At 56.9% G+C, this 26,081-nt stretch overlaps 6 protein-coding genes across 6 annotated transcripts; 4 read left to right on the top strand and 2 right to left on the bottom strand.

Annotated features, from left to right (window-relative positions):
* The first annotated feature begins 253 nt into the window (after positions 1 to 253).
* Positions 254 to 3,107, top strand: BJ171DRAFT_503466 (uncharacterized protein). Its single transcript, XM_053110867.1, has 4 exons — positions 254 to 349; positions 605 to 640; positions 1,720 to 1,873; positions 2,095 to 3,107. The coding sequence occupies exons 1-4, from the start codon at positions 309 to 311 to the stop codon at positions 2,806 to 2,808; spliced, it is 945 nt and encodes a 314-aa protein (XP_052966832.1). The 5' UTR covers positions 254 to 308; the 3' UTR covers positions 2,809 to 3,107.
* A 286-nt stretch (positions 3,108 to 3,393) lies between these two features.
* Positions 3,394 to 5,557, bottom strand: BJ171DRAFT_503464 (major facilitator superfamily domain-containing protein). The gene is made up of 4 exons (XM_053110866.1): positions 5,188 to 5,557; positions 4,769 to 4,966; positions 4,485 to 4,643; positions 3,394 to 4,362 (listed from the first exon to the last, which is right to left on the bottom strand). The coding sequence occupies exons 1-4, from the start codon at positions 5,335 to 5,337 to the stop codon at positions 3,466 to 3,468; spliced, it is 1,404 nt and encodes a 467-aa protein (XP_052966831.1). The 5' UTR covers positions 5,338 to 5,557; the 3' UTR covers positions 3,394 to 3,465.
* A 1,539-nt stretch (positions 5,558 to 7,096) lies between these two features.
* Positions 7,097 to 12,058, top strand: BJ171DRAFT_474608 (uncharacterized protein; the record flags this gene model as incomplete). The annotated part of the gene is made up of 6 exons (XM_053108748.1): positions 7,097 to 7,660; positions 7,699 to 7,929; positions 7,988 to 10,610; positions 10,805 to 11,009; positions 11,184 to 11,341; positions 11,439 to 12,058. 6 exons carry the CDS (start codon positions 7,097 to 7,099, stop codon positions 12,056 to 12,058), a joined length of 4,401 nt encoding a protein of 1,466 aa, XP_052966830.1.
* A 628-nt stretch (positions 12,059 to 12,686) lies between these two features.
* Positions 12,687 to 18,028, top strand: BJ171DRAFT_567806 (uncharacterized protein; the record flags this gene model as incomplete). The annotated part of the gene is made up of 24 exons (XM_053113487.1): positions 12,687 to 12,886; positions 12,998 to 13,048; positions 13,111 to 13,160; positions 13,217 to 13,498; positions 13,687 to 13,796; positions 13,862 to 13,928; positions 14,233 to 14,504; positions 14,631 to 14,635; positions 14,815 to 14,961; positions 15,059 to 15,070; positions 15,140 to 15,253; positions 15,289 to 15,382; positions 15,448 to 15,568; positions 15,671 to 15,692; positions 15,802 to 15,823; positions 15,937 to 16,027; positions 16,239 to 16,415; positions 16,523 to 16,640; positions 16,679 to 16,728; positions 16,801 to 16,898; positions 16,993 to 17,192; positions 17,287 to 17,319; positions 17,435 to 17,859; positions 17,968 to 18,028. Coding segments are annotated over 24 exons (2,820 nt in total), but the record flags the coding sequence as incomplete, so codon positions are not given.
* A 747-nt stretch (positions 18,029 to 18,775) lies between these two features.
* On the bottom strand, positions 18,776 to 20,032 carry BJ171DRAFT_503460 (uncharacterized protein). Its single transcript, XM_053110865.1, has 2 exons — positions 19,026 to 20,032; positions 18,776 to 19,005 (listed from the first exon to the last, which is right to left on the bottom strand). The coding sequence occupies exon 1, from the start codon at positions 19,985 to 19,987 to the stop codon at positions 19,157 to 19,159; it is 831 nt and encodes a 276-aa protein (XP_052966828.1). The 5' UTR covers positions 19,988 to 20,032; the 3' UTR covers positions 18,776 to 19,005; positions 19,026 to 19,156.
* A 2,740-nt stretch (positions 20,033 to 22,772) lies between these two features.
* On the top strand, positions 22,773 to 23,310 carry BJ171DRAFT_503452 (uncharacterized protein). The gene has a single exon (XM_053110864.1). The coding sequence runs from the start codon at positions 22,798 to 22,800 to the stop codon at positions 23,107 to 23,109; it is 312 nt and encodes a 103-aa protein (XP_052966827.1). The 5' UTR covers positions 22,773 to 22,797; the 3' UTR covers positions 23,110 to 23,310.
* Positions 23,311 to 26,081: the final 2,771 nt, after the last annotated feature.

The raw sequence follows: 26,081 nt of genomic DNA, 5'->3' as shown, positions 1-26,081 counted from the left end.
TTGCAGCCGGTGCATCTGCCTCCGCATCCGCCCCCACTTCCACCCCGCCTTGCCTTGCCTTGCCTTGCATTGCCTTGCATTGCATTGCATTGCATTGCATTGCATTGCGCGGTTGGCACTCGTTCCCAACATCGTCCTCGCCTGCCGGGGCGGATCGGATTGATCCGCGCTCCGGCTCGAGCCGGCTGCTTTTTTCTGCCTGGTCGTCGGCCCTGGCCAAGTCAGACTCGGCCGCCTCGCTTGGTCTCGCTCCGCTTTCCTTCCTGCACCGTTTCCGTTGCCTGCCGCTGCCCCATCCGCCATCCGTCATGAGCAGAACCACGCTGTTTGTTGCCGGCTTTGGCTCTGGGTAAGTCGATCTCTTCTATTCGCGGCCGCGCTGCACAAATCCAGCTGGCTGGCTCGTCCCGCCTGGGGGGGGGGGCAGAACAGTGCTTCGTCCGGGTCCGGCACTTGCATCGGTGTGTCGAATGGCTGTTCAGGTGTATGTGGACGTGCTGCCGTCACAGCTCTCCCGTGCCTGGCGCATAGCGCTAGGTCCGAGCAAATTGCGCCGTGATTCTCGATCTGACCAGGATTGATCTGCCCTGTCCTCCTTCTCCAGCGTGTCCGCCAGAGATCTTGGCTTCGAGTTCGAAAGGTAGAGTATAGCCCGAACGTGTCTATTCCCCGATCTCATCGGCCGCCGGCTGTTTTCCTTGGCTGTTGTGTTGCATTACCCTCCCCCCTCCCGACCTTTAGTGGGCGCATGTGGAGGCCCTTGGAGACGCATCTCATCAGCCGTCGCCGCCCTTGATCGCTTCGATCGGGCCGTGTTGCGTTGCGTTGCTTTGCGTTGCGTTGCATTTCGCTTCGTTGTCGGCCTGCTCTCGCGGTTATCGGCTGTCTGGCTGTCCGAGACGCAAGAGGGAGGAGAGGATCGAGCTGATCGCCTGTCCTGCTCTGCGCCGGGACGGCTGTGCCTCCCTGCCCAGCGGCACAGTTGATCTTGCGACAGTGGGTGCTGCTTCCTCGGTCCCTTGGCTGCTCAAGCGCTTCAATGCTCGGCTCTGCCTCCATCCTGCCTCCTGCTGCTCCTCTGCGTCCTTTCGGCGATACGGCGATACGGCTAGACGGAGAGCGACGGCCATAGGCTGTCTCCCCCCCTTTTTTATGAGCGGATCGACGACACTCGCTCTTTGGGACGAACGATTGCACTGGCATTTGGACCGATTTTTGGCGCACCTCTGGCTGTTTCGGGTCGACGACGAAGGTTGACGACGACGACGATGACGATGACGATATGATAATGGCGATGACGATGACAATGACGACGACGGCCGATCCTGTTTCTGCGGCCACTCGTCGTCGGTGCTTCCGTCCTCGCCTCCGCTTGCGCGTCGCTTCAGCCCTCTGCCGCTTGTGGGCACTCCGCATCCTCGATCTCGCTGGACTTGTTTTTACCTGCGGCCGATGCAATACCCCCCCCTCACTGTCTTCGGCTCGATCGGAAGCACGACTCGTACTGATCAGCACACCTCGCCAACATCCGATTTTCTCTCTCGCCTCCTCTTCGTCTCCCCGCCGATCTGCGCGGCGCCGAACCAACTCGCACATCAACCATCGCTCCTGCGACGCAACCTCTGGGGTCGTGATTCGGATGCCGGTCACTCTTCTGGATGCGGTTTCGGCTTCGATGTGGCATCGGTGACGATTTGGATGCGGACGCATCCTTTCCAGATTCGGCCGCCTGGTCCGCTGCGACATTCCGGCCCCCAAGCCCAACCAAACCAACCAATACGCCTTCATTGAGTTTGAAGACCCCCGCGATGCTGAGGATGCTTTCCATGACCTCCACGGCCGCAGCATAAACGGCGCTGTCCTCAACATCCAGGTGCGTTGGTTGCGAGCAACTCGCGCAGCGGGGCATGTCTGGCCAGCCTGGTGTTGGTGCTTGCGATTGCGATTGCGATTGCGATTGCGATTGCGGGCCAGGCTCGTGTCCTCCATCTGCTCGCCCACGTCTCCGTCGTCTCATTTCTATCTCGCTATGTCTCTCCACCTTGTCTCGCCGGGATCTCGCAACTTGAACTGGATCATTAACCCCCTTTCTAGTGGGCTCGCTCTGGTCCCCAAAAGTCCTGGCGTTTCGACGGTCCGCCGCGAGACAGCGGCCGTGACCGACCTCCCCGTTACGACGACCGCGACCCGCGAAGAGACCCGCGCGACTCGGGCCGTGACTACCGAGATCCTCGTGAGGACACCCGCAACCGCGATCGACGAGACCCCCGCGAGTTCCGAGACGGGCCTGCGTACCGCCGCGAGCGATCGCCTCCCAGATCCCGAGACCGCTCGCGCTCTCCTCGAGGCGGACCCTACCCTCCGGCAGACCGCGGAAACTTTGAGCGATTCGGACGCGACGACCGAGACCGGCCTCCTCCTCCGGCACGATCGGGCGATCGCGACCGTGATCGAGCCGTCGACCGACGAGACGACCGTGGCTGGTCGGGCGATCGACCCTCAGCCCCTCGCGATGGCGCATCGAACTGGAGCTCATCCGAGGAGCGCAAGGATCAGCAAGGTGCACGAGAAGGCTGGTCGAACGAAGACCGAAGGGATGACCGCCGTGAGGAGCGACGTGACGAAACCCGAGATGCCCCCAGCGGTGCCCCTGCCGAGCGCAAAGCCACTCCTCCTCCGCCGGCCGACGGCGGCGAGGGATGGGCTGGTGGCAGCCGAGATCAGCCGAGCCGGGAGCTCGATCACGAGCGCGAACGGGAACAGGACCGGCATGCCGATCGGGCCACCGGGGGATCGTCGGGCTGGTAAGAAACACACGACGAACCCATGTCTGCGACCCTGGTTCTCTCCCCACCCACAAACTTGGTGTGGGCGCAACGCTCTGATGTCGAGAGCACATGGAAGGACAGGCGGGCGAGCGAGTGATTGTTGAGGACATTGATGGGCGTGCGGGATGGACAATCGCTGGGAGAGAGCGAGGCTCGGATGTGTCGGCGACAAGCGAGCGAGCCATCGTGCTTGCAAATATTGTGGGGCAGCCGAGGAGGCTCGTGGAGCATCTCATCCGTATGTCTAAAGTGGCGCAATACAGATCATATCATATCAAATCATGCTTCCTCGCGGGCATGCCTTGGAGCGACGCTGTGGCGATGGCCGGCGTGGTGCATGTATAAAGCTTCCCAAAACGAAACGGGACACCCTGCTTTGTTGTTGTTTCTGGATCTTGAATACACATGAGCCCATCGCCTGCCATGACCAAACGGTGTGCTCACAGTGCCTGGAAGCCAAGCGAGTATCTTGATATCGAGAAACCACAGAGATGCCCAGATAGTCGAATGCACACACCACACTCCCGCATCGCGACCATCACTGTCGGCTGATTGTTGCCGCAGGTAACCGACCAATTGTGTGTATTCCCGCGAGCTTGCACCCCATAGCACGATAAGACTGCTACAACTGCTGCTGTTACTGGGACTTTTGCTTGAGCGAGGGCAGGGTCTGCTTGGGAACGGCAACAACGACCAAGAGCACAACGAGGACCATGGCGGCGGCGCCGATCCAGTAGCAGCGCTCGCTGCCGATGATCCAAAAGACACTGCAGGCAAAGATGGGGCCGAGCGAGCGACCAAGCTGCCCCATGGAGCGGAATTCGCCCAGGATCTTGCCGCGGCTGCCGCCCGAGAAGCTGGCCGCCAGGGCAGTGAGTGAGGTGACGACGGTGCCGCTCGTAAAGGCCAGGAAAGTGACGCCAATGTAGAGCCGCGAGACGGTGGTGGCCCAGGAGGCAACGAGGAAGAGGCCCACGGCGCAGGCGGCGATTCCCTGCAGGACCAAGGTCCGTTCCGAGATGTACTTGTGTGTTACGCGACGGACGTAGCCGCCCTGGATGAGAGCCGAGAGGATGCCCATGTAGCCGAGGAGCTTGCCTTGGTTGGCGTGGCTGAAGTGGAAGCGGTCGTGGGTCAGGAAAGTCAAGGTGAACTCCATGCCTGAGAAGAAGAACAGAAACAGGAAGTGAACCAAGCCCAGGGTGAGCAGCCGCTTGCGGGTCGAGGCCACATCCAGCTGAGAGGTATCTTGGGTGCCTGGCGCGGGCTCTGCCTTGGAGCTGGACTCGGGAGGCTGCGAGTCGGCGCCGGATTCGTCCTGGGCTTTAAAGTGCAGGGTCTCTGGGAGAGCGAGATACATGTACGCTGACTCGATGACGATGAGCACAAAGGCAAACAGGGCCGGGGTCGAGTACTGGTTGATGGGGAGAGCCTGGATCCATGGGAAGATCTTGGCGAGATCGAGGGAGGTGAAATAGGCGCCCAGAGGAGGGCCGATGGTGAAGCCGAGGGAAAAAGCGATGCCGACGAGTGCCTACGAAGCAGCAGCGAGATGGAAGCGGGTCGGGGCGTGAGTCGTCGTATCCATGCTCAGCGAGAACTCATGGCCAGTCGGAGTTGGGGCTTGAACGGCGCCGTCGGTTCAGCAATACTCACAAGACCGCGGGATCGAGTCTCGGGGGTTGTGACGTCCGAGATCATGGCTATCGACATCTGGACGTTGCCCTCGGTCAGGCCCCCGATGATGCGGGAAAGGACAAAGACCGAAAACGACTTTGAAAAGATCCACAGGAGCATGGAGAGGCCGTTGCCGATCTGTGGGAGAGGGCCGAGGCATGTCACACGATTGCGAGCCACCGAACACAGCAAATCAACAAAGCGCCAGAGACTGGTTGTCGTGAGCAGTCGCCCATCGGCGTGGAGCATGACGAGCCGCATACCATGCTGAGGAGCAGGATGGTTTTCCGGCCGTATTTGTCGGAGAGCGAGCCGATCCAGGGAGACGAGACAAACTGCAGGAAGGAAAACATGGAGCCCAGCGCGCCGCCAATCAGGACAATGTCGAGATGCGTGCCGGTTCCGCCGATCAAGACCCGAAACTGGCGGATGTAGCTCTGGAAGTGATAGTAGAGCGTCGTCTGTCGGGGTTGACGTTGTCGAGCCGGAAGCGCGGGTTGGATTGATGGAAGCAGGTTCAGGTCGGGGTTGAGATTTGTCGTCGATGTGACAGGGCCGATGCGGCGGAAAACGATGCGACGAGTAAGTGGCAGACAAGCGGCAATGGACGAGTAGCCTGTGAGAGCACAGGGACTGGGGCTGTCCGGCACGGCAGCCGTCGATACAAAGCTGGGAGACCTACCTCGTCATGCCCATCTGTCTGCTGGTAGTTTGCGAGGATGCGCGGATACAGGGGAAGGATGATGGTGAAAGCGAGGATGTCGATAAGGAGAGAGGCAAAGATTGTGAAGAGCGTCCGGCCCGACGATACGGCCTTGGGAGATGGAGCCATCTGGGCGAGAAGAGGGAGGGATTGGATCCGAAGCGTCGATTGAGCAGCGGCGACTTGGGCTGCTTGATCAGCCGAACCAGGGGGGGATGGAGGGGCCGTGCGGGATATGGAGTTGGCGAGGCTCGGTGTGCTGGGTCGGGCCTGAGTTGGTGGATAGATTGCAACAGCAGGGGTAGACTGGGGTAGACTGGGGTAGATTGGGATAGACAGAGATGGACTGGGTCGGTGCGTTGGAGGAGCGGATCGGAAACGGAGCCAGGGAGATAAGTACCGGCCAGCCAGGAGCTGGCTGGCTGGGTCTTGGCTGGGTCTTGGCTGGGTCTTGGCTGGCCATGGATCGGCGCCTTGTCGGCACCAGCCATGTGTGTGTGTGTGCGTGCGGCACACTGGCTGGCCAGCCGCACTGTGACTGTGTGTGGCGTTGCGGCTGTTGCGCCTCACTGCGACTGCGGCGGCGGCGGCAGCCAATCGCGGGTCAGATCGTGGCTGCCCCTGCTGATTGGCCGCGGGTGCGGCTGGATCCGGCTGGATCTGGCTGGATCTGGCTGGATCTGGCTGGATCTGGCTGGCTGGCTGGATCTGGCTGGCTGGCTGGCTGGCTGGCTGGTTTGGGGCGGTGCTGCGCAGTGCATGTTCTGTGGCTGTTCTGTAGCTGTTCTGTGTCACCAGATTTGCCCTTGGCAAGGACTTTGACGGCGATATTGATTCGCTGCTGGCAGTGATATTGGCCATGGTGTTGGCATGATATTGGCAGTGGTGTTCATGGTGATGTTGGCAGTGATGTTGGTGATAGTCTTGGTGGTGCAGGCCGATCGCACTCGCCGGCACCAGCATCGGCCGCACCAGCATCGGCAGACACCACAGACACCGCAGACACTGCAGACACTGCTCGGGCGATCACGCTGCCAGATCCGATGTTGTCCCACGTCTGCTGGACACGGCCCGGCTTGCCGATTCGCTGCCGGCGGCCTCACACCACATTTCCACACCCCCAAAAACAGTCGCCTCCCCAAAGTGCCGTCTCGCGCACGCATTCGCCGGGGGGTGGTGGTGGTCTTGGTTGTTGCCGCCGGCCTGCCGCTGCAATCTCGTCTGCATTCTGGTCTGCATCTGCATCTGCTTCTGTCATTCGGCCTGCGTCTGCATCTGCGATTGCATTCTCGTCTGCATCTGCAATTGCGATTGCATTCTCGTCCGTATCCACATCTGCATCAGGTCTGTCCATGCTCTGTCGTATTCCCACACCATGCAACTCGCGCTGTCCCACACCGTCTGTCTTGCAATGTCTTCAATCTCACACCTTCTACCATTCTCTGCACTGCCGTCGTCTTGATACCGTCTCGGCATTACTCTCACCGTCCACGTCGTCCACATTGCCGACGGAACCGCAATCCCAACCGTCGCCATTCAATACGGCTGCCGGCCGCCCACCCCCCGATCATGGCCCTCAATCCGTGCACCAACCTCCAACTCTGCCTCGCACCGCCCGACTTTGCCTCTTGCTCAATGTCCTCGCGCCTGCGTTTGTCATCCTCGCCATTCCAATCCCCAAGACGGCCCATTTATCCAAGTTTCCTTCGTTGGTCCTCATTCGTTCCTGCTCGGCTCGTCTCCGCTGTCCCATCGCTATTCTGTCGCTATCCTATCTCTATCCCATCGCTGCATTGTCGCTCACTCGGCGTCCACACCATCGTCCACACCATCGCCCATACCATCGTCCACAGACGCCCCACTCCGAACCTCCACATACCCCCTGCACATGGATCCTTCCAGCTGGCCTCCCGAAGAGTTCCCTCGGCTGTCGTCAGAGTCAGACATTGTCTCGCCGCAGTCCACTTCATCGTTGAGTCTCCTCTCGCATCCTGCGGCGCCTGTCCCGTCTGCCCCGTCATCGGCCGCACCGGCTGCATCGGCTTCCTCCGTCGGAAGGCTCCTGAGCAAAGATACTTTCTCGGATCTTTCTGCCCGGACCAACGCTCTCTTTGGCCTGGTCTCAACCAAGGTCGTGGCCGCCGTGCTTCCGCCGGCCCCGGCGTCATCTTCATTGTCCGCCACGGCCCCAGCCGCAGCGTCATCCGCCGTATCATCTCCAGCCCCGGTCCCAGCTCCAGCCTCGCCTTCGGCTTCAGCTTTAGCTTCGGCTGCGGCTCCATCTGCGACCGCAGATCTCGATCCTGACTCTGTCTCGGTCGCGTCCACCACCAGCAGCCTCGTCGATGTCTCGGAGCTCCGAGACTCGGTCGACACAGGCTACTCCAAACCTCCCGAAGGATTAGGATCGCAGCGCCGCCCTTCCTCGCAGAGGACTTGGGCGTTGCCCAATGTCCGCCGAGCCGTCTCGCTATCTGCCCTCCGCAACAGCCAGAATCCACCACCTGCTTCGTCGGCATCATCTTCATCAACGACAACGACGGCAACAACTTTGGCCGCGGCTCCGCCAGCCGCTGCCGTTTCAACATCCTCCGCAGCATCTGCAACTTCCACCTCCTCTACTGCCTCGACATCGACAGAAAGATCCCGCCCTCCACATCACTCCCCTCTTCTCGTCGAACTTACGCATCCGCCAGTGGCATCCAAACACTCCAACGAGCCGTCGGTCGCTTCTCTTCCTCCCCCCATCGCCGCTGAAAGTAACGTTGCCATGGCTCAGGCATCTGCAAAGTCGCCCAAACCCAACTCCGGACATGAGGCTCCCCTTCTGAATCGTCGCACTGCCGATGGCTCTGTCTCAAGTTCCTCTGGTCCGGCGGAACGGGAGCATTCCGCCGATGCTCACGAGGCATCGTCGCTGGCGGCAACTCCCTCAGCCACATCTGTATCTGCATCGCTCTCCGGCAAAGCGACATCCGACCCAGCGGCCGTACCATTGTCCTCGTCCACCTCCTCGTCTGCACCCATGGTTGGATCGAGATCGACCACCCCAACCCCCGAGCTGTCTTTCTCGTCCCAAAAGACTTTGTCACCGACTCCCAAGGTCCTGTCCGCGCACCCAAACGCACCATCGCAACAATCCTCTGCTCCTCCCAACGGAATCAGCCGCTCTGGCACACCCTCGCGCCTACAGGAGGCTCCACTGCCCTCCTCGGCAACGTCGCTTTCGGCCAATGCAGCAGCACCGGATCCAGAGTCGGCCCCGTCGCTGCATTCGCTGTCGTCCACAGATGCGTCTGTCTCGAAACCCACCGGACGCTCCTCGTCGCCTCTCCCGCTGGAGGACGTGTCCGGATCGGGTAGTCTGCCGGCGTCCTCGTCGAGCGCCTCGGGTTCGCCGCCTCGGCAAGGCAGCCAGGTCTCGCCATCCTCAACGCCGCCTCTGAATGCCTCTGGGTTGCCTTCCAAGCTGCTTCGCCGCACATCCACCTCACAGGAACGGCGCAACTCTGCCGGCGGCGGCAGCAGCTTCCAGCTGCCCCGCAAGCGGTTCAGCATGGGCTCAACCGCATCTGCCTTTTACGAATTCGACGCTCCCGTCGACGACAACTCGGACCTCTCGGCCCAGGAGGCAGTTGCGCTGCTCAACACGGCCACCGAGAGCACCGCGGCCTTTGCGTCGGAGAAGAAGAACCAGGATTTCCACGACCTGTTCCTCGAGATACCCAAGACCGAGCTGCTGATGGAGGAATTTATCTGTGCCTGGCAAAAGGAGGTGCTCATCCAGGGCAAGCTGTATATCTCGCAGTACCACATCAACTTTTACGCCAAGCTCTTTGGCTGGGTGCACTCGGTCTCGATCCCGCTCGAGGACATTGTCTCGGTCGAGAAGCGCGCCATCGGCGGCATCATCCCCAACTCACTCGAGGTCATTACCAAATCCGCAAAGTACTTCTTTGCCAGCTTTATCCAGCGCGACCAAGCTCTGGCCATGATCCAGACGCTGCTCGACACCGGTCCCAACAGCCACATCAAGATGCGCACCTTCCGAAAGACGGTTGTTGGCACTTGCACCTGCCCCGAGGGCAAGACAGGCGAGTGCGACTACTGCAAGGCCGTCAGCGAGGTCGACCTCGAAGAGTCGATCACTGAGTGGCAGGGCCGCGATACCGACCATGACTCGGATAGCGACGAGTCCTTCCACGACCCCGACGGGCATGAGCCCGCCCTTCCGGACGCTTCGGCGACCCCCGGCATCGACATCCCCCGGATCCGTGGCCGTCCCGGACATCTTGCAAAGCTCTCCCGCAACGCCAATCGCAGCCAATCCGCCGACTCTCCTCGAGATAGTCCTCCGGATCGTGGCGAGGGCTCGGCTGGCATCCTGGTTGGGTCCGCCCCTCAACTCTCTCATTTTGATGGTGTCGCTCATCCATCTGCGCAAGACGGCGCTGGCTCTGCCGGGTCGGTCACGCCAGAGGCTCGCAAGAGCCAGCGTGCACTTGGTGCTCCCGAGAAGCCTGCGGGCCAGCTCGCAGCCGTCAGATCCGACAGCACCCCAGTCTCCAAACAGGCCCTGCTGCTCCCACGCGTGCTACAGGCGACTTCGGGCGCCCGGCTGTCCGACAAGGATGGCGACAGCTCCACCGGCTGGCTGCCACCCACTCTCTACACGAATCCGCTCGAGCTCCCTGCCCGCCGCCTTTCACACGCAAATGTCTCTGGGCTCCCAACCCTCGGCCTCGCTGAGCTTGCGGCCGAGCGCACCCTCACCAGCCATTCGAATCAAGTCACCCCAACATCCGTGGCCTCGGAGCGAGTCAGCGAAGCCTCAGCGACGCGGTCGACGGCCAGCGACGAGCGGGATTCCAAAATCCGGAAACCCACGGCCTTGGACTCTGCGCGCTCATCGCTGACGTCGGACGAGCCCACGCCGATCAAGCCCAATCTTCACATTGTTCATCGCAAGCACCCCATCGAAGTGCATCCGATCCTGCGTGACGGCTACGCTGCGGCCCCCGAGCCCAAACTCTTGGATCCCCTAGCTCCAAAAGCACCAGCCGTTCGATCCGAATCGATCACTGGCGTCTCTCCCAAGGGCACCTCGCCGGCCAAGCCTGCAGCGGTGTCGGCACAGCCCGTGTCGAAACGAGACGCTGCGCCAACAAGGTCGGCTGCCAGAAAGCCCCGACCGCCGCCGGCAACGAAAATACACTCTGGGCCGGCGACGTGTCCCTGTGGCGAGATTCGCAAGAAGCAGACGCCGATCCTGGATCAGCACGTGGATACGAGTCTCCGCAATGTTTGGGACCTGATCTTTGGAAACAAGACCATCGCCCTCGAGACAGGCACGAGCGTAGTCTACATTGCCGACTTTTTTGGATCGGTAATGAAGTACAGAGGTATGCTCATGGTGTTGCGTGTGATTCGTGTGCTGTGTGTGTTGGTGCGTGTTGCAGATACATGTGTCGTCTGATGCGATGGACTCGGTGAGAAGGCACAGCGCTTCAAGCTTGTGACAGGTGCCTCGGGGAATAGCTCACCCGTCATCATGGACCGGACTGCTGACAATGCGACTCTTTTCTTCTCTGGCCAGATCTCAAAATGACTGCTTGGGCATCGAGCGTCGATGCTGTCGGCGATCCCGTCTCGTCTGGATTCAAAGACATGGTGCTCGCATTCGACCAGATTCGCGTCGGCCAGGCACGCAAGGTCGATTATGTCGTGCCCTTGACCCATCCTATGGGGCCAAAGCAAACCCGCTGTCACATCACCGACCGCATTATCGAGAAAGGTGACAGGTGAGCTGCGCACGAATCGACGGTCCATGCCTACACGATGCTGTTATTGGCCATGTCTGCTTCCAGCAATAGACCTGTGCTATCTTTCTTCTGCATGTGCCTGCTGATATGCCGCCGCGTGCACGGCCACTCACTCGGTTGTTTGCGTGTTGGCAATCGTCCACGCTGTCACAGATACTTTTGCATCCTGCAGACATCGATCACTCCAGATGTGCCCTCTGGAAGCTGCTTCAAGACCCACCAGCGCATGTGCTTCTCCGAGGACCATGCTCACCGAACGCGCATCCAGTACAGCTCCGAGATTGAGTTCACTCAGAGCACATGGATCAAGTGTGAGTCGTGGACGTGGGCTGGCGCTGTGCTGCGGTCCTGTGCGTACATGTGCGTGCATGTGCTCTGCAATCGTACTAACGTTTCATTCCGCTGCAGTGGCCATCAGTCACGCTGTCCCCGATGGCCTGAAGAACACCAGCAAGCATCTTGCTGAAAGCCTGCACCGATACATCGCCAAGCATCCCGATCCTGACTCGGAAGTCGAGCTTGAGATCGAGTCCGAGTCCGAGCTCGAAGCTGAGCTGGACGACGAGAACAAAGCCGCTGCACAAGAGACGCACGAGCCGCAGGCCATCGACAGCAAGACCGAATACCCAGAGCAGTTCGAAGAGAAACCGGGGGCGACAAGGACAAGCGGATTGCCCGAGATCGAAGACGTTGCCAATGTCCCTGCCCCTGGATCAACGCAGCCACTGACTCAGCCGCAGAGGGTAGTGTCGGCCTCCTCAGCTCCGAAAAAGCGCACCGGCGTGGCCACGTCCACGGCGCTTGTCAATTCCCGAGGCTCGCCAATTCCGTTCCGCGACGCCCTGGGTGTTGTTGTTGAAGTCTTGATTCAGTCCAGGTTGCTGATGTGCATCTTTGTGACCTGGGTCAGCCTGAATCTGCTCCTGATCCTGATGGTGCTGTACAACCAGCTCACCATTCTGCGGCTCCAGGCTGCTGTTGACCGACTGGTGGGTGGATCGTCGGCTGTCGGTCGAGTTGAGCTGTAGTCTGAGAGACCAGCGCGAATCGCATCTCCCTTTGGATGCCACTTTCCACCTTTGGTTGATCTGATCCTATGCCGCCGTGTTCTTTCCTCTGCCGTGTACTGTGCAAGCCTGCTTTCGTTGTCCGATGTTCCTTGGGCGAGCTGCCCGTCACATTCCATTCTTCTCTCCTCTCTTCTCTCTCTGCTCCAGTTTTGTATATCGTTGTTGTCCTTGTCGCTGATTCGGCGGTCTCATGTGTTTTTTTGTGTTGCTTGGGTTTCGTGGCATTCGTAAAGAGTCGATCGAGGCACACCCTGTTTTTCTTTTGGTGCCGGCGGTGGTGGTGGTGGTGGAAGTTACACTTTTGTGGATCCTGAATACATCATTGCTTATCCGGCACTTCCGATTGAGCATCCGCAAATGAGCATCCGCGATCGGTCGCAGTCCAAGCAGCGTCATCCAAAGAGTGGAACGTGACGGCAACATGACCACCAATCACCCCGTCCCAGACATTGAAATGGTGCCCAGGGTCGATTCGGCCTGGAGAGCCCTCCTTTCCGATCCAGAACATCACAATCCAGACCCTCACACGCGTCGCTCTCTGGTCGCCTGAGCTGTGAACCAGCGGCCCAAGACTCCGTTTGGCTCAATGGCGCCGCCTGGACTATTGCTTGTTTTGCTATGCGCTCTGCTGATGAGCATTCTGCCCAATGCCGCGACCCAGTCGACATCCGTCCTGCCTCGGGTTCACCCATCAAAGCTCGCGGCCGCGACGAATCTGACAATAGGCGTGGCGGGATTCTTCACAACCAATTCCCCGCCACTGACGATACAAATGTACAAGACCATGTAAGCTCCGAGGCACTTCAATATCTGGAAGCACCGTGGTATCGTCCCAAGTACGGCGGCAGCGGCTTGTCGTGTTCAAAAGGCTTTGGCCTCGGATAACTCATTCACAAGGCAACATAGGGCCAACTCGGTGCTTTCGTATGCGATATACGTCAACTCGAGGTTGGTGGAGCCGCTTCGCAGTGCAGTGCATAACCAAACTTGGATAGTAAGACCAAACAAAGATCTAACCCGTGCGGCTGGGCGACCAAGGCCGGACATTCTCTCTGGAGTGGTAAGGACAGATCGTTTTGGAGAGCGGGTTGCTCCGGAATTGCGACTCAAGCACAGTTCGGTTGTCGCGTTCGATCCAGCATCTGTCGGTGAGGCTCATTCAGACAGGAAACTACCGGAATCTGATACACTCGAGCGGAAAGTCGGTGAGCCTCTACCCCGTCCCACAGTCGAGTGCAAGCTCGGCAGAGCGCATCGGCATTGTCACTCGGGGGCGACTTCACCTGCCACTTACTCGTTCGGGCCGATATCATTGTACCCTGAACTCTTTGAAGCTCACGGCCATCATGGACAACTTGGGGTCTATCAGCCGGAGCGCAAGAATCAACGCCGTGATTGGTGCGTATCGCCATGTCGTTACCGTCATCGTCGTCGCGCTCGATTAGCATCAACACTGCCGCCTTTCTGGTGCTGGCCGGAGCTCGGCGCAAACAGAACGTCATGTCGCAATATCAGCCCTTCCAGACCCTTGTTTGCCATCGAGCATTGATCCAACATGACGTGTATGCCCTTCGCCCTTTGGTCAGGCGAGTCGGAGAGCAATTTCCCCTTGTTCGAAGGAAATGAACGGCTTGGTGCCGTGGCGGCTGGCATCGCAAATGTGCCGTACTGCTCTCCAACCACCCCCGACCCTGTTGTGAGTACATCGACACGCAAACACATGCACGATGACATTTTTCTCACAGATTCGGCTCTCCACAGTTGTCGGACAAGTCCAAATATCCAACTTTCTTCCGAACTATACCCGAGACATCGCTGGCTGGGGCAGGTATGGGTAGAGCAGACGCGAGAACGCAACGATTCACCCCAACCAGCAAATGCAATATCCAAAACGGACGAATGCGATGATCAGCTCACGGACACTGGCCCATACACATGTGATGGATCATTCTAGCGATCGCGCGGTTTATTTACGAAATGGGATGGCGAAAGTTGGGATTGATCGTTACGGTAGGCGATGCAATGGACAGCCGGCCACTCAATGTCGAGAACTGTCGCAGGATATCGAATCACAGTCACTGCATTTGCACAGTCATGAATCAACCAGGCTGCATATTGAAACTAATGGCCAGGGACCTCTCTTCGTCCGCGGGAACCGCCTCTCCAGTCGTCTGATTACTCCACAATCGGAGGGGATCTCATTGGCGGGTTTGTGGACGAGGCGCCGGTTCTGGGTCTCGATGTGATGTTCACGCGATTTCTGGGCGATAATGCTCGCCAGAGTATTGTTGTCGATCCAGCCGGATGGGATTACTCCTCCACGATAGCGGCCATGAAGAACTCCAAAGTTCGGGTGTTCGTAGTACTTGCTGGGAGCTACGAAGCCTCGTGTCTGTGGCTGCATGTATGTTCTGCTCGCTTGCACAGGGCGAGAAGAGCGGATGGCGATTAAGGATGCAGTTCGAAGGAAGTCACTCGCGTTTCACTCACGCAATGCATCCGTCGGCTCGCTACTGCTCTTGTATCCAAGGCTGCGTACGTATTGCGTAGGGCACATTGTGCCGCGTTGCTGGGAGACCCATCGGTCGCCGCAGCACACGGGATGGACTTGCTTGGAACAAGTCCTCGATACGATGGCAATGTACAGTCGATCGAGAACTCAAGCCAATCTTGTGAGTGGGGTCGAGATTCCGCAAGCTAACGTCTGTCTACAGCGCGGCAGGAAATCTCACAGGCAGCCAGTTCTCGTGGTTTGTGTCGAACGGCCTCTCAGCTCCAGATATTATGAAGCAGATCAATGCTGCGATCGACCCCAATCCTATACCTGACAACTCAACCATCACCGAGGCGTTTATCGATCAGTGAGTTCACCACTGTTGGAATCCGCACGCGGCAGTACTCGGAGTTTGGGATGTTTGCTGAACGATCATTCACAATCCATGATCGATCACAATTTAGACACTACGTGCTGTAAGTCAAAGAGTTTCGCCGATGCAGTTATAACTCACGTCCGCAGCTAACTCGCTACCATGTGCCAAGGCATGGTCCAATATTGACCGACACTGACGGTGACATGTGGAGCTACCTCAACCTAACCTTCAACTACTTGGGAATGGGCAAACTACGGATGACACCCGAAGTAAACTTTCCTCCGTAAGCACTAAATGAAACCGTATCAATACTCTCAGTTGTGTTATCGATCATCTGAACCTCTGGCCCTGCGCTTCTTCCGACAGAATGTCATTCGATTGCGCAGTCCTTATCGTTGCTGGGTGGGACTATGTAAGTACACCGATTGTGGGTCGCTCTTGGGGCACGCTGATGCTGACAAAGCCTTCGAACATCAGCTTCTCAAGAACAATTTGACGACGCCAGAAGATATTATGAACAATCAGATCCCACGTGGGTTGGTGAACACATCCATCTTCAATGTGTCAGAAGGGGCGTCTGGGTACATTGGACTCAAGGGTAAGTACATGGTCAATGCGCGGGCTGCGCTGAGGAGCAGATCAGATCATCGCGCCGCTCAAAATAGAGTCTGACGACTGGGCTTCGCAAACCTCCTCTCAGAAAATGGGAACAGAGAATCAGCGTAAGTGTTCGCTTTCGGGTAGCTTGTGATGGAATCTACCGCTCCACAGCGCGCTAGCCACGTTATAACGATTATGATTCGTCTCGGAATCAAACTTGTGTCTCCCTAGCGTGGTTGAGTTTCTGAGTATGGTAAGGCCATTCTAGTCGTATGTGCTGCCCGGAATGACGCTGATCAATCATTTGCATAAAGGATTTCAACCGATCGTCGGATATGATTCGCATACCAATGATGCGGATCACAGCCCACGGGCGAGACGGATATACCTTTGATGTCGTCGATGAGCTTCCCATCAGCTCCGAATCAACGGACTCTGGAGCTGGACCAAATAGTCGGTATGCTGGAGTTATCCGTGCAGGTAAAGCCCAGATTCGGCGGTAACTGCGATGTAGTATCCGCATGCTATGATCGATATTATACCCAGACAGTGTGGGTCGTCGGCTGGTAATAGTCGTCTAATGCGATCCATCGAGTATTTCGCTTGTCGTGGAGTTATCTGTGCCGACTGTGCTGACTGTATGAGGAAACTGCTCGATTGCCCTTCAGGTTTAATTCCGGCCGACTACCCCGTCAACATCATCAATCCCTCGGACGCTGATGTTCTCTGGGCACGCGTGTCTGGCTTCCTTGGAATGCTCATGTGCATGGGACTGATGGCTTATATGCTATATCATCGAAACACCAAGGCCGTCGCGGTTTACGGAATCACATACACCACGAGCGGTAGGATCGCAATAATATGAACCATTAAGCTTGGCTAACGTCGAACATCGAATCGCATGTTGATACCAGCTCTTCCTCATATCTTGATTCACGATGATTTGAAACAGTGCTACTCGGATGCTCGCTCGGGTACACGCTTATGGTCGTGCGAAAAACTCTCCCGGATCCACTCAACTGTGTCATAACCGACTGGTGGAGCTCAATATCATTAACCCTATGTATCTGGTGAGCCATAAACACAAATGTGCTCCTGATTGAATCAGCGATTTTGACGCTTCTCTGCCGTACAGCCCTCCAACAGTCAAGGCAGTCGGTATGTTCGATTATAGGATTCAATATGGGCTGCCAGTTTGGATCGTGATTTGAAGCTGACCTCGAGTGACAGCATATTATCTCAGAATGAAGAGTATCATCGCCAAGCGCAAACCTGTCCCCGAATATCGGATGGCGCTTGCCACACTCTTGGCCCTATCAGTTCAAGTTGTAGGTGTCGCTTCTGAGTGCAGCGTCGCTATTCCAAAGTAAATACTCGTCTGACAAGGGCACGATGGTTGACCTCTCGATGCTATCTCCATAGTTGATATCCATCATCTTTCAGCAAGCACCAGTTGATGGCGTCAGCGTCGGAAATCTCAATGACGTTGACCAACTCATATCATGCCATCCACTCGACCACTTTGATGTCAACAACTTGATGTCCGTGCATGCACTGGGCCTCATTCTAGCCATTATGGGAATCTACTTTGGAACAGTCGGTGCCATGGACACTGAGTATTTGTAAGAACACCATTGTTTGGCTCGGAAATGAGCGGCCGATTGCGCTGCGGGACTAATCATCTGCCCTGATATGTTCACAAAATTGGGTTTCAAGATGCGAAGTACATTCGATTCTATTCCTCCTTGGGTGAGTCCGCCAAGGCGTTCGTGGGTTCTGCTCGATGGGTCATAAGACCATCTACCTATTCCAAATGTACACTTTGTGGTATCTAACAGGCTCGTCCCTGCCTGCTTGCTATCAGGAGCTTTATCGTGTGGACAGCAGCAGCGTATGGAATCAGTATCTTGAGGCCACTCATGATCTACCGTTTCCAAGTGATTGCTTGTCGTCAGTTGGTCATTTCAACTTCGGTCCTCATATGCGTTGGCTTACCGTTGGTGTTGAGCACGGCCGACAAAAGCTCTGCCTTGCTCGTCGGTGGAAGTCCTCGGGCAAATCCAGCACAGCCTGAGATGGCAGTGTCGTTCAAAATACCTCCAAAGGTGCCTCCCGACGTTCTCGCCCAAGGGGGTGTATCTCTCGTCAGAACCAAGGCGCTGCCACAAGTGGAAATCGGCAGATATCGGATGTTGCATCGGCCCGCTTGGATCGGATTTGGTCTCTGGGAGCTGTATCTCCCAGGGTTTTCTGTTCTCTATGCCAAGCCGCTTGACGAGAGCAAGCAGGTATGTTGATCGATTGGAACATGCATAGAACAATCGGGGGTCTGGTAATTGTTACGGACGAGGTTGCTACATAATCTGAGAGGCTGACGCGATAGCATCTTGTCGCAGAATGTTTCATTTGTGCTTCCATTGCTCCAATCCATCGTTCATGTCAATCGCGGTGACGATATTGGCAACAATCGCTTTCGCTTTAGGCTATCAACATCCGCGGGGAGGTTTGGTCTGGTGTTGAGCGAAACGCACGCTGCTGAGCTACTCAACTATCTGACTGAGGATCCAACAATAATCGTCCACGAGGATACTATGGACTACTGAATCGATTGCTGGAGTGATCACGGCCCGTCATGCTGCAATCGGTTTTCGATACTCCCGGGCTGCCTGAGGTATATAGCGCGCCAACAAGCTCATGAGCAACAACATCCGTCGCTGTGGAGCCCAGTGTTCGGAAATGTGGGAAATGTAAACTTCAACACAATACTATTGCCCGTTCCAAAACAGATGACTCTGCGGTTGATGTGAGTTTCCGTACAAGTCATATTTTGGACAGTGCCGCTAAGGACCGCCAGAGGGGTGTTTCGGATGTGTGGCAGTCAACATTGCGACAATAGACAGCGACTTGATGATCATTGATTCACGACGGTTTGTTGGATGAAGGCTTTCGAAAACGATATGAGGCATCGACGATAGCCCCAAATCCGTACAGCATTCGGCTGTGTCTATTGCTGATCTCGTCGCTGGCAGGATGAGTCTTCAATAGTGTCCGAGGTCCAGAACAAGCGAGGTTGAAGGAGGGATGGTGCTGCAGACCAACAATGAGGGCCAAGAGGCAGCCGAGACAGCGCACCACCATGAGCCCCCGGCTGCTCACATCCGATCCGATCCATGACTCCTGTTGCTCGCCCAGATGCACCAGGTATCGTTTGCTTGTCCAGACTGCCGCATGGACGCCACAGCCAGTGTATTCAACCATGATGCCGGAAGGGACGGCCACCCATGGATGCGACATTATGCCTCATTGAGGCCGGGACAGCCGTCTCAACTGCACCAATCGATCGCACAGCTCCGGAGGGTGAACGTTGGAGAAGAAGACATCTGCTCGGACGGTCGCTGCGAGACTTGCAGTGTGCAATGAATACAAGCATTGATGCAAGCGTTGATGAAAGCGTTGATACAAGCATTGATACAAGCATTCGATGCGCTGATGGACCAGCAGGTGGTTTCAGCTGGCAGTGGGTGGCACTGGTGGCAGTCTGGTCGTCCAAAGAGTAGTTTGTTTCGCTAAGCCGAAGCTGGAGTTGCTATTCCGGCGCTGTGTGGTTGCTGCTGTCGGTGAGGTGGCTCGGAGGCGGCTCCAGAGTCTGCTTGCCTTGGACCTCGTGCATCAGGAGCTCCAGGTTCTTCCTCGCATAGCTGCATCCGTGGCTGTTGGCATGCTTCAGCCACTCGATGCATCGGTTGAGGTCTTTGGGCACGCCGTTGCCGGTGTAGTAGCAGCATGCAACCTGGATCTGGGCTTCGGCGCTGTGCTGGCGGGCGGCCCGAAGATACCAGGCAAAAGCCTCCCTGGGTCGCTGGGGATAGATGAATCCATAGTCGAATGCTCGGGCGACCCGCAGGATCGACGGGACGTGGTCGGCCTCGGCGGCCATCTTGTAGAAGAAGAGCGCCCGCTCCTCGTTGTGGGCACATCCGAGCCCGGCCTCGTGCATCTCGGCAGCCTTGAGCATGCCTTCCAGGTGGCCAAAGGTCGCCGAGACGACATAGTGCTGGAGGGCGGCCTCGAGGTTGCGGTCCACGCCGATGCCCTCCTCGCAGCAGTGGCCGACCATGAAGATGGCCTGCGGGTGCGCCTTTCTGGATGCGTCCCAGAAGAGCTCGAACGCTTGCTTCAGATCGACGGCGACAGCAAAGCCGAACCGGTAGCAGAGGCCCAAGCCCATCAGCCCCTGGGGATGGCTCCAGGAGGCAGCCACCTTGAAGGCGGCATAGCCCTTCTCGAGGTCGAGGTTGGCGATCAGCTCGTCGGCGCGGGCGCAGAGGGCATCGAGCTCCTCGGGGCTCGGCGGCGGGCCATGCTTCCTGTCGACGTAGTCTGTGGAGGCGGGGAAGTTCTTGCGCAGAGGAGGCATGGACGACGGCAGCAGAGCAAGAACGGCGGAGCAGAAGCGGGTTTTGAGACGACAGCGTGCGCAGCAGGCTTGGATATTGGTGTTGGGATGTTATTGTTGGGGATGTCTGGAGAGCCCTTGGTTGATACTTCCTGTCGACAAGCATGGGTTGCAGCCGACCACTCAACAGCGATGTTGGAAACTCGTGCAGGGTAAAATGAGGTTTCCACTTCAGCTTGTGCTGCTTTCACTGCTGTGTATTCGCATTACGGTGGCACCGGCCATCATCTGATTTCCGTCATCCAGCTCGATCGTTTGGATTGGGTTGCTCAGAGGTCAAACGCAGACTCGCTGAATCAAACTTGCCGTTCGTCGAGACTTCACAAGGCGCGAATGAGCAATGCCAGATCAGCTCCACAGGTTGATCGTGGCATGTTCCACGATGGGATCTCCGTTTGCCAGCTTGCCGGCTTCCACCGGGACAGCAGTAATCCATGAAGGAGCCGGGCATATGTGGGAATCTTGCAGTTAGTCGTGTGGTGCATTTGTCTTTGGATGCGTCCCTCACCCTTGATGTCGCCACCGGGTCCAAGGCAAGCCACACAATACAGAATGGTGTGATTTTAATGTCTGTTTTGTACGAGCCCGCTGGGTCATGGCGATTCCGCAGACATGGGACTTGGATGCTGCATTTGAAGGGAATGAGTTGCAAGCAAGTCTCTGATTGAGCCAAATGCCCCATCCAGAGGACCCGCAGGCAGACTGCGGGCAGCACAACTACCCCCAATTCAATAAAACACAGGACACCTCGGATTTTGGTCGTCGAACAGATACGTTGTTACCTCAAAACATCGCGTTGGCCATAACCATTCAGTGGTGCGTTTCTGGGTCTGGATCAAGGACACTGTCTCGCTCGGATGGTTCACCGCAAGCGAAAGACGCCACCCAGTCGACCAAGTGGATCCAGAGCACCCACAATGTCCTTGGTCTGCAGTAATGGATGAGTACTGGACAAACAGCTGTACTTCAGCCTGATCCTGCGACGGCGATTCAAGCGACTCGATCTCCAGGTGTGCTCGCAGTACCGGGAAGCCAAGCGACTCGAGAAGGCCGAGTATCATGCTATCGAGTTAGTATGGAACTGCCCAGAGGATCGAGTGAATGCACCACACTGAGATTGCCAAACAGGACGGGAAACTATCGCACGGCTTGCTCGCTGGAGCACATGGATCAGCGGACTTGTTCGCCGATGCCAGAAAGTGACTGCCACGTTTCTTGATGGACCGAATGTATCACCCGTTCACAATCGCTGCAATGGTAACCTTGGACACTCTCAGGTCCTGCTTGATGGTACTCGGTGCAGCAGGTTGGAGCCATAGTGTTGCAGTCGATGTGGAATTGGATGGAATGGCTGTTACATCTTGCCTTGGCGAGAATGCAGGACTCGACATGATGTTCGATTCCATGATCGATTCCATGTTCGATGGATGCGGCAGTGCATGTGGCAGTGCAAGAGGAACAACGACTCCAACCATCAAACAAACGAATCGAGCCAGATTTGTGTGTGGTATTGGATGGCCAGGGTATGGCTTGCCAGCGTTTGGCTTGCTTCGCCACTCGTCTCCCTCTCCTGTCCATCTCCATCACCCACTTGCCTCCCTCCTGTCTCCATCAACATGGCCAACATCAACGAGTCTGCTTCAACCACGGAATCATCTGCCACTCAGCAAATTCAAGCTGATGACAGCACAGCTTCGTCGATGCCAAATATCACCCAACTCTCCCTCGAACACAACCCAGACATCTTCACCATCGTCTGTTGCAACGACAGCTTCCAACTCACTCTCGACCACAGCACCATCAAGACCCTGCTCCGAGTGTGCCGGCGTGCCCGACCCCTCCTGAGCTCCAAGCTGCCTCTCTTCCACGGCTGGTGTCGGAAGGAAGGGCTGTGTCATCCAGACGGACAGATGCGGGTCGAACTCACACCGAGCGACGAGATTGTACTCTCCATACACTGCGAGGATCCAGTCAAAACTGGCCGATCCTGGCTTGAATATCTAGTCGATAACGGCAATGTTGCCGCATCATACTTCCTGGCAAGAATACTGCAGGTTGATCTCTCCGGCCGGCAGTCTTTGGAGAAATCCAAGAAGCAAGCTATCCGCCAGCGAATCTTCCGCCATTTGGAGATCGCCGCCAACACAAGCCACACAATGTCACAGTTCCACTTGGCTGGATGCTATCGCAACGGTCTTGGAGTCGACCAAGACCACACCAAAGCTGTCGATATGTTTCGCAGTCTTGCAGAATGTGGAATGGCACAAGCCCAAGTTGCACTCGGTCGATACTACGAGTCAGGCGAAGGTGTCGATCAAGATTATAACAACGCAATCGAGTGGTACTCTAAGGCTGCAGATCAAGGCAGTGACGATGGCCGACTCCATATCGTGTTCCTCCGTGGATAGTTCTCGTTCATCGGCCTTGGTGTCGAACAGAGCGACGCTGATGCCTTCAACCACTGGCATGAAGTCAGCAACCTGTCCACCGATCCGATTATCAAGTCCATCGCTACCCACATGGTTGGGTGGATGCACTACCTCGGCCGGGGCACACAACAAAACCAACAGAAGGGCATCAAGATCATTCGAGATAACAAATCGGATGAGTTCAAGCTTGGAGAGCACGAGTGTCTGGCGTGGTTGGCAGACGAATGCAAATCCGATTCACCCACATCCTGCATGTTCTTCAAACTCTGCCAGCTCGGATCGGACCAAAACTGGTTGTGCAAACACTTGATGGCTTTGTGTCTGGTCCGAGGATTCGGAATAATGCAAGACCGGAAGAAGGCAGCGGGCATCTTTGAGCAACTCGCCAACGAAGGCCACAGCGATAGCCAGTTGTGGATTGGAGAGTGCTACTGCAATGGAGGGGGAGTCACCGAGGACTGGACCAAGTCGGTCGAGTGGTATCGCAAGTCAGCCGAGCAAGGGAATCGATATGGACAAGATCGGCTCGGCAACTGCTACCAATGGGGCTGGGGTGTCCTCAAGGACATCGACATCGCCGTCTTCTGGTACCGCAAATCCGCTGACCAGGGCCACGAAGATGCCATCTTCTGGCTCAAACAACTCGGCAAGTGACCCTGATCCCTTGAGTTCCACTCCCAAAGTAATAAGCTACCACATCCAACATTCAACCAAATTGCACCGCCGTCACCCATCAGACACCATGATTCCAAAGTGTGGATTAGGTTAGGTGTACTTGATGAAGCAGCAATGGCCGAGTGATGTTGTATTTGATATTCGATAGATTCAATACATACAATATACAATAGTGCTGTCCCATAACAATTGCTGATGTTGATCGACTGAGAGAACATCCGATGACTCGACAACGACAACTCGACATTCACAATCGATACTCGTTCTGCAACCATAGCTGGCGAGCGCGACCCAGACCATCCCTCGCCACATGGTACCGAAGAAAGCAGGCAGCAAGCCACCAGCCTTCCCTGGCACCAAGACCATCCTCCCTCGATCCGACACCAGGCAGCGTGCCCTGATTTTTTTTTTTTTTTTGTTTACAATAGTTGTATATTCAGGAATATTCAACAAGCCATCAGTACCATGCGGTACCCGGCAGTGGGCGTACAAGCAGGCTCACACGCCCCTGTTGCGGCTCTCGCCGACTCTCCAGCCCACACGGCGAGCCATGCGGGTGAACACTTCCTCCAAGAGGTCCCACAGGGACTCGCATGTCTCCAGGTCCCGCTCGGGGACCCTTTCTCTCTGGCCATGGGAGCTCCTCTCCGGGATCTCCTCAAAGCCCATCCACGGCTTTGTTCGTTGGGGTCGCTGTCGTGGCCTCGTGGCCCTGAGCGCCCCAGTCGCTCTGTCACTGCTCGGTGTGGGGAGAAGGCTGCCTCTCCTGCTGGTCGTTGGGAACGGTGTGTCTCCGAGTCCGAGGTCGTCGTCCGAGACCAGGTCCGGGCTCAGATCGGCATCGTCGATCAGATCGATGCTTGGTGTTGTGTCCGAGAGCAAGTCGACACTCTGGTCGCTCTCCCAGTCCCATCCGTGGCTGGGCAGGTCGTCGTCGATGTTGGTGAGGAAGGAAAAGTCCAGATCTCTCTCCAGATTCAATTCCCAGTCTGGCACCGAGCTCATTTCGGAGCTCAGGTCTGTTGAGTCGTCGTCGGTCAGCCGGAGTCGCTCCAGTCGTGCCAGCACCTCTCGATGTGGGTACCAGAGCGACTCCCCGTCGTCATCCGAGACTGCTTCGTCAATGCTGGTCTCCCCATCCGACGTGGTGTCGGACACGATTGGTGGTGGCCTGCAATCCGCTCCACCGTCAGTGTCCTCGTGGTTCTTCTGTCTTGCTTTCTGTTGCTCAAAGGTGATCAGGTCCAGCAGCTTGTCGACTGGTCCCACTCCGATGGTCTGAGGCTCCACCCATGCTGGGTGTGATCGTTGAAGTTGGCGCACCTTCCTCGGGAGGATCCCTCTTGGGTCGATGCACCGCTGTGCGTGGGTGCGGTTGAACTCCACGGTGGCTCCGTTTGTCGAACATTGTCGGCATATTTGAAGCCGGCCTGTGTGATGGCCCGGGAAGGCTCCGAGTCTCCACCGAACCATGAGCTCGAGGATGGGTTTGGATCCTTGGTACCCTTCCGCCATCCAGAGACCTGACATCTGGGTTGACGGTGTGCATGCCGCCGTCAGCTGTTGATTCCCTCGAAACGCTGTTCTCATATGCTCAGTGAGCATGAGCTCCTTGATGGGTGTGGTGACAGCGTCCTCATTCATCGTGGTGGTACTCTGTCGGTTTGTTCGGTTGTGGGATCCTTCCTCACTACTCGTGATCCCGGAGAGCCCGTTCCCGAGCAGCCGTCTGCGTCGTTGCGAGGTGGATAGTGGGACCATGATGAGTCCCGTGACGATCTCGATCTGTTCTGGTGTTGATCGTGGGACTGGGCTGGTCGGTTTCCGTTGCGCTCCTTCCTTCCCCAGGAAGGCCTCGGTTGCGGTTAGGCTTTGGTCCGAGTCTAGTCTGCGCATTAGTTTGACCCAATACGGGTCTTCCATCACTTGGTAGCCAAGGAATTGGTTGGGGTGGTGGGGGTGTCTGATTGTGTTTCTCATGATCAGTGCTATGAGCTTGATGTGATCGGAGGACGCGTCTTCCCATCTCGTCCAGGTTTGGAAGGTCAGGATCTTGATTCTCATGGACAGTTTTGGCAGTCCACAGCTCAGATGCATGGCTCCGGCCGATGTCCCAGGGCCGACTCTGAACATTGCCCTCAGTGCATTTGTCTGGACCTTGTCGATTCGTTCTTGCTGTGCCTCGGGTAGGAGGTCCAGTGCCAGGCCGTATTCGAGCCTTGGCCTGATGAAGGCTCGGTAAGTTCTCACGATGGTCCTTGCAGACGCTCCTCCGAGCCTGATTCCAAGCTTGACGATGCTCTTCACGGCCATGTTGGCTTTCTCGACCAGGTGGTCGACTTGTCGATCGACTCGGAACCCGTTGGCGTCGATGATCGTTCCAAGGTATTTGAACTCTTTCGCCGTCGGCAGCTCTTCTCCGTAGAGAGTGGCCTTGGTGGTCGCGGCGGGGTAGTTGGTCGAGAGGATGATCTCGCATTTGCTTGGTGCGAACTTGTACCTGTTTTCGGTGCTGTGTCGTTCGCATATATCCAGGAGCTTCTGTGTCGAAGCTGGACTTGCGACAAGTACTCCATCGTCGGCGAACCATAACGAGTTGACCTTGATTGTCGACACCGTGCTGGTTGAGAGCTCTAGGTCTTCGTCGGCGCTGGTTGTGCCCTGTCTCAGGAGCTCTGGTAAGTCATCGATGAAAGCGCTGAACAGCAAGGGACTCAGTACAGATCCCTGTATGAGCCCTTTTTGGAGCCACACAGGTTCTGACCGACGTCCCTTGCTGGCGACTCTCACCATTGTCCTATCAAACAGCGCCTTGAGGATCCCGAGTGCGGTCGAGCTTGCTCCTCTATCTTTGATTTTTTCCCACAGGCGTTCCCTCCAGACGGTGTCGTACGCCGCCTTGATGTCCAGGAACACCAAGGAGTACTCCAAGCCTTGGAGCCTCTTCATCC

Source organism: Polychytrium aggregatum (assembly GCF_025602895.1).
Source record: "Polychytrium aggregatum strain JEL109 chromosome Unknown BJ171scaffold_17, whole genome shotgun sequence".
In the NCBI taxonomy this organism is placed as follows: domain Eukaryota; kingdom Fungi; phylum Chytridiomycota; class Chytridiomycetes; order Polychytriales; genus Polychytrium; species Polychytrium aggregatum.
This window is presented reverse-complemented; position numbering and strand designations above follow the sequence as displayed.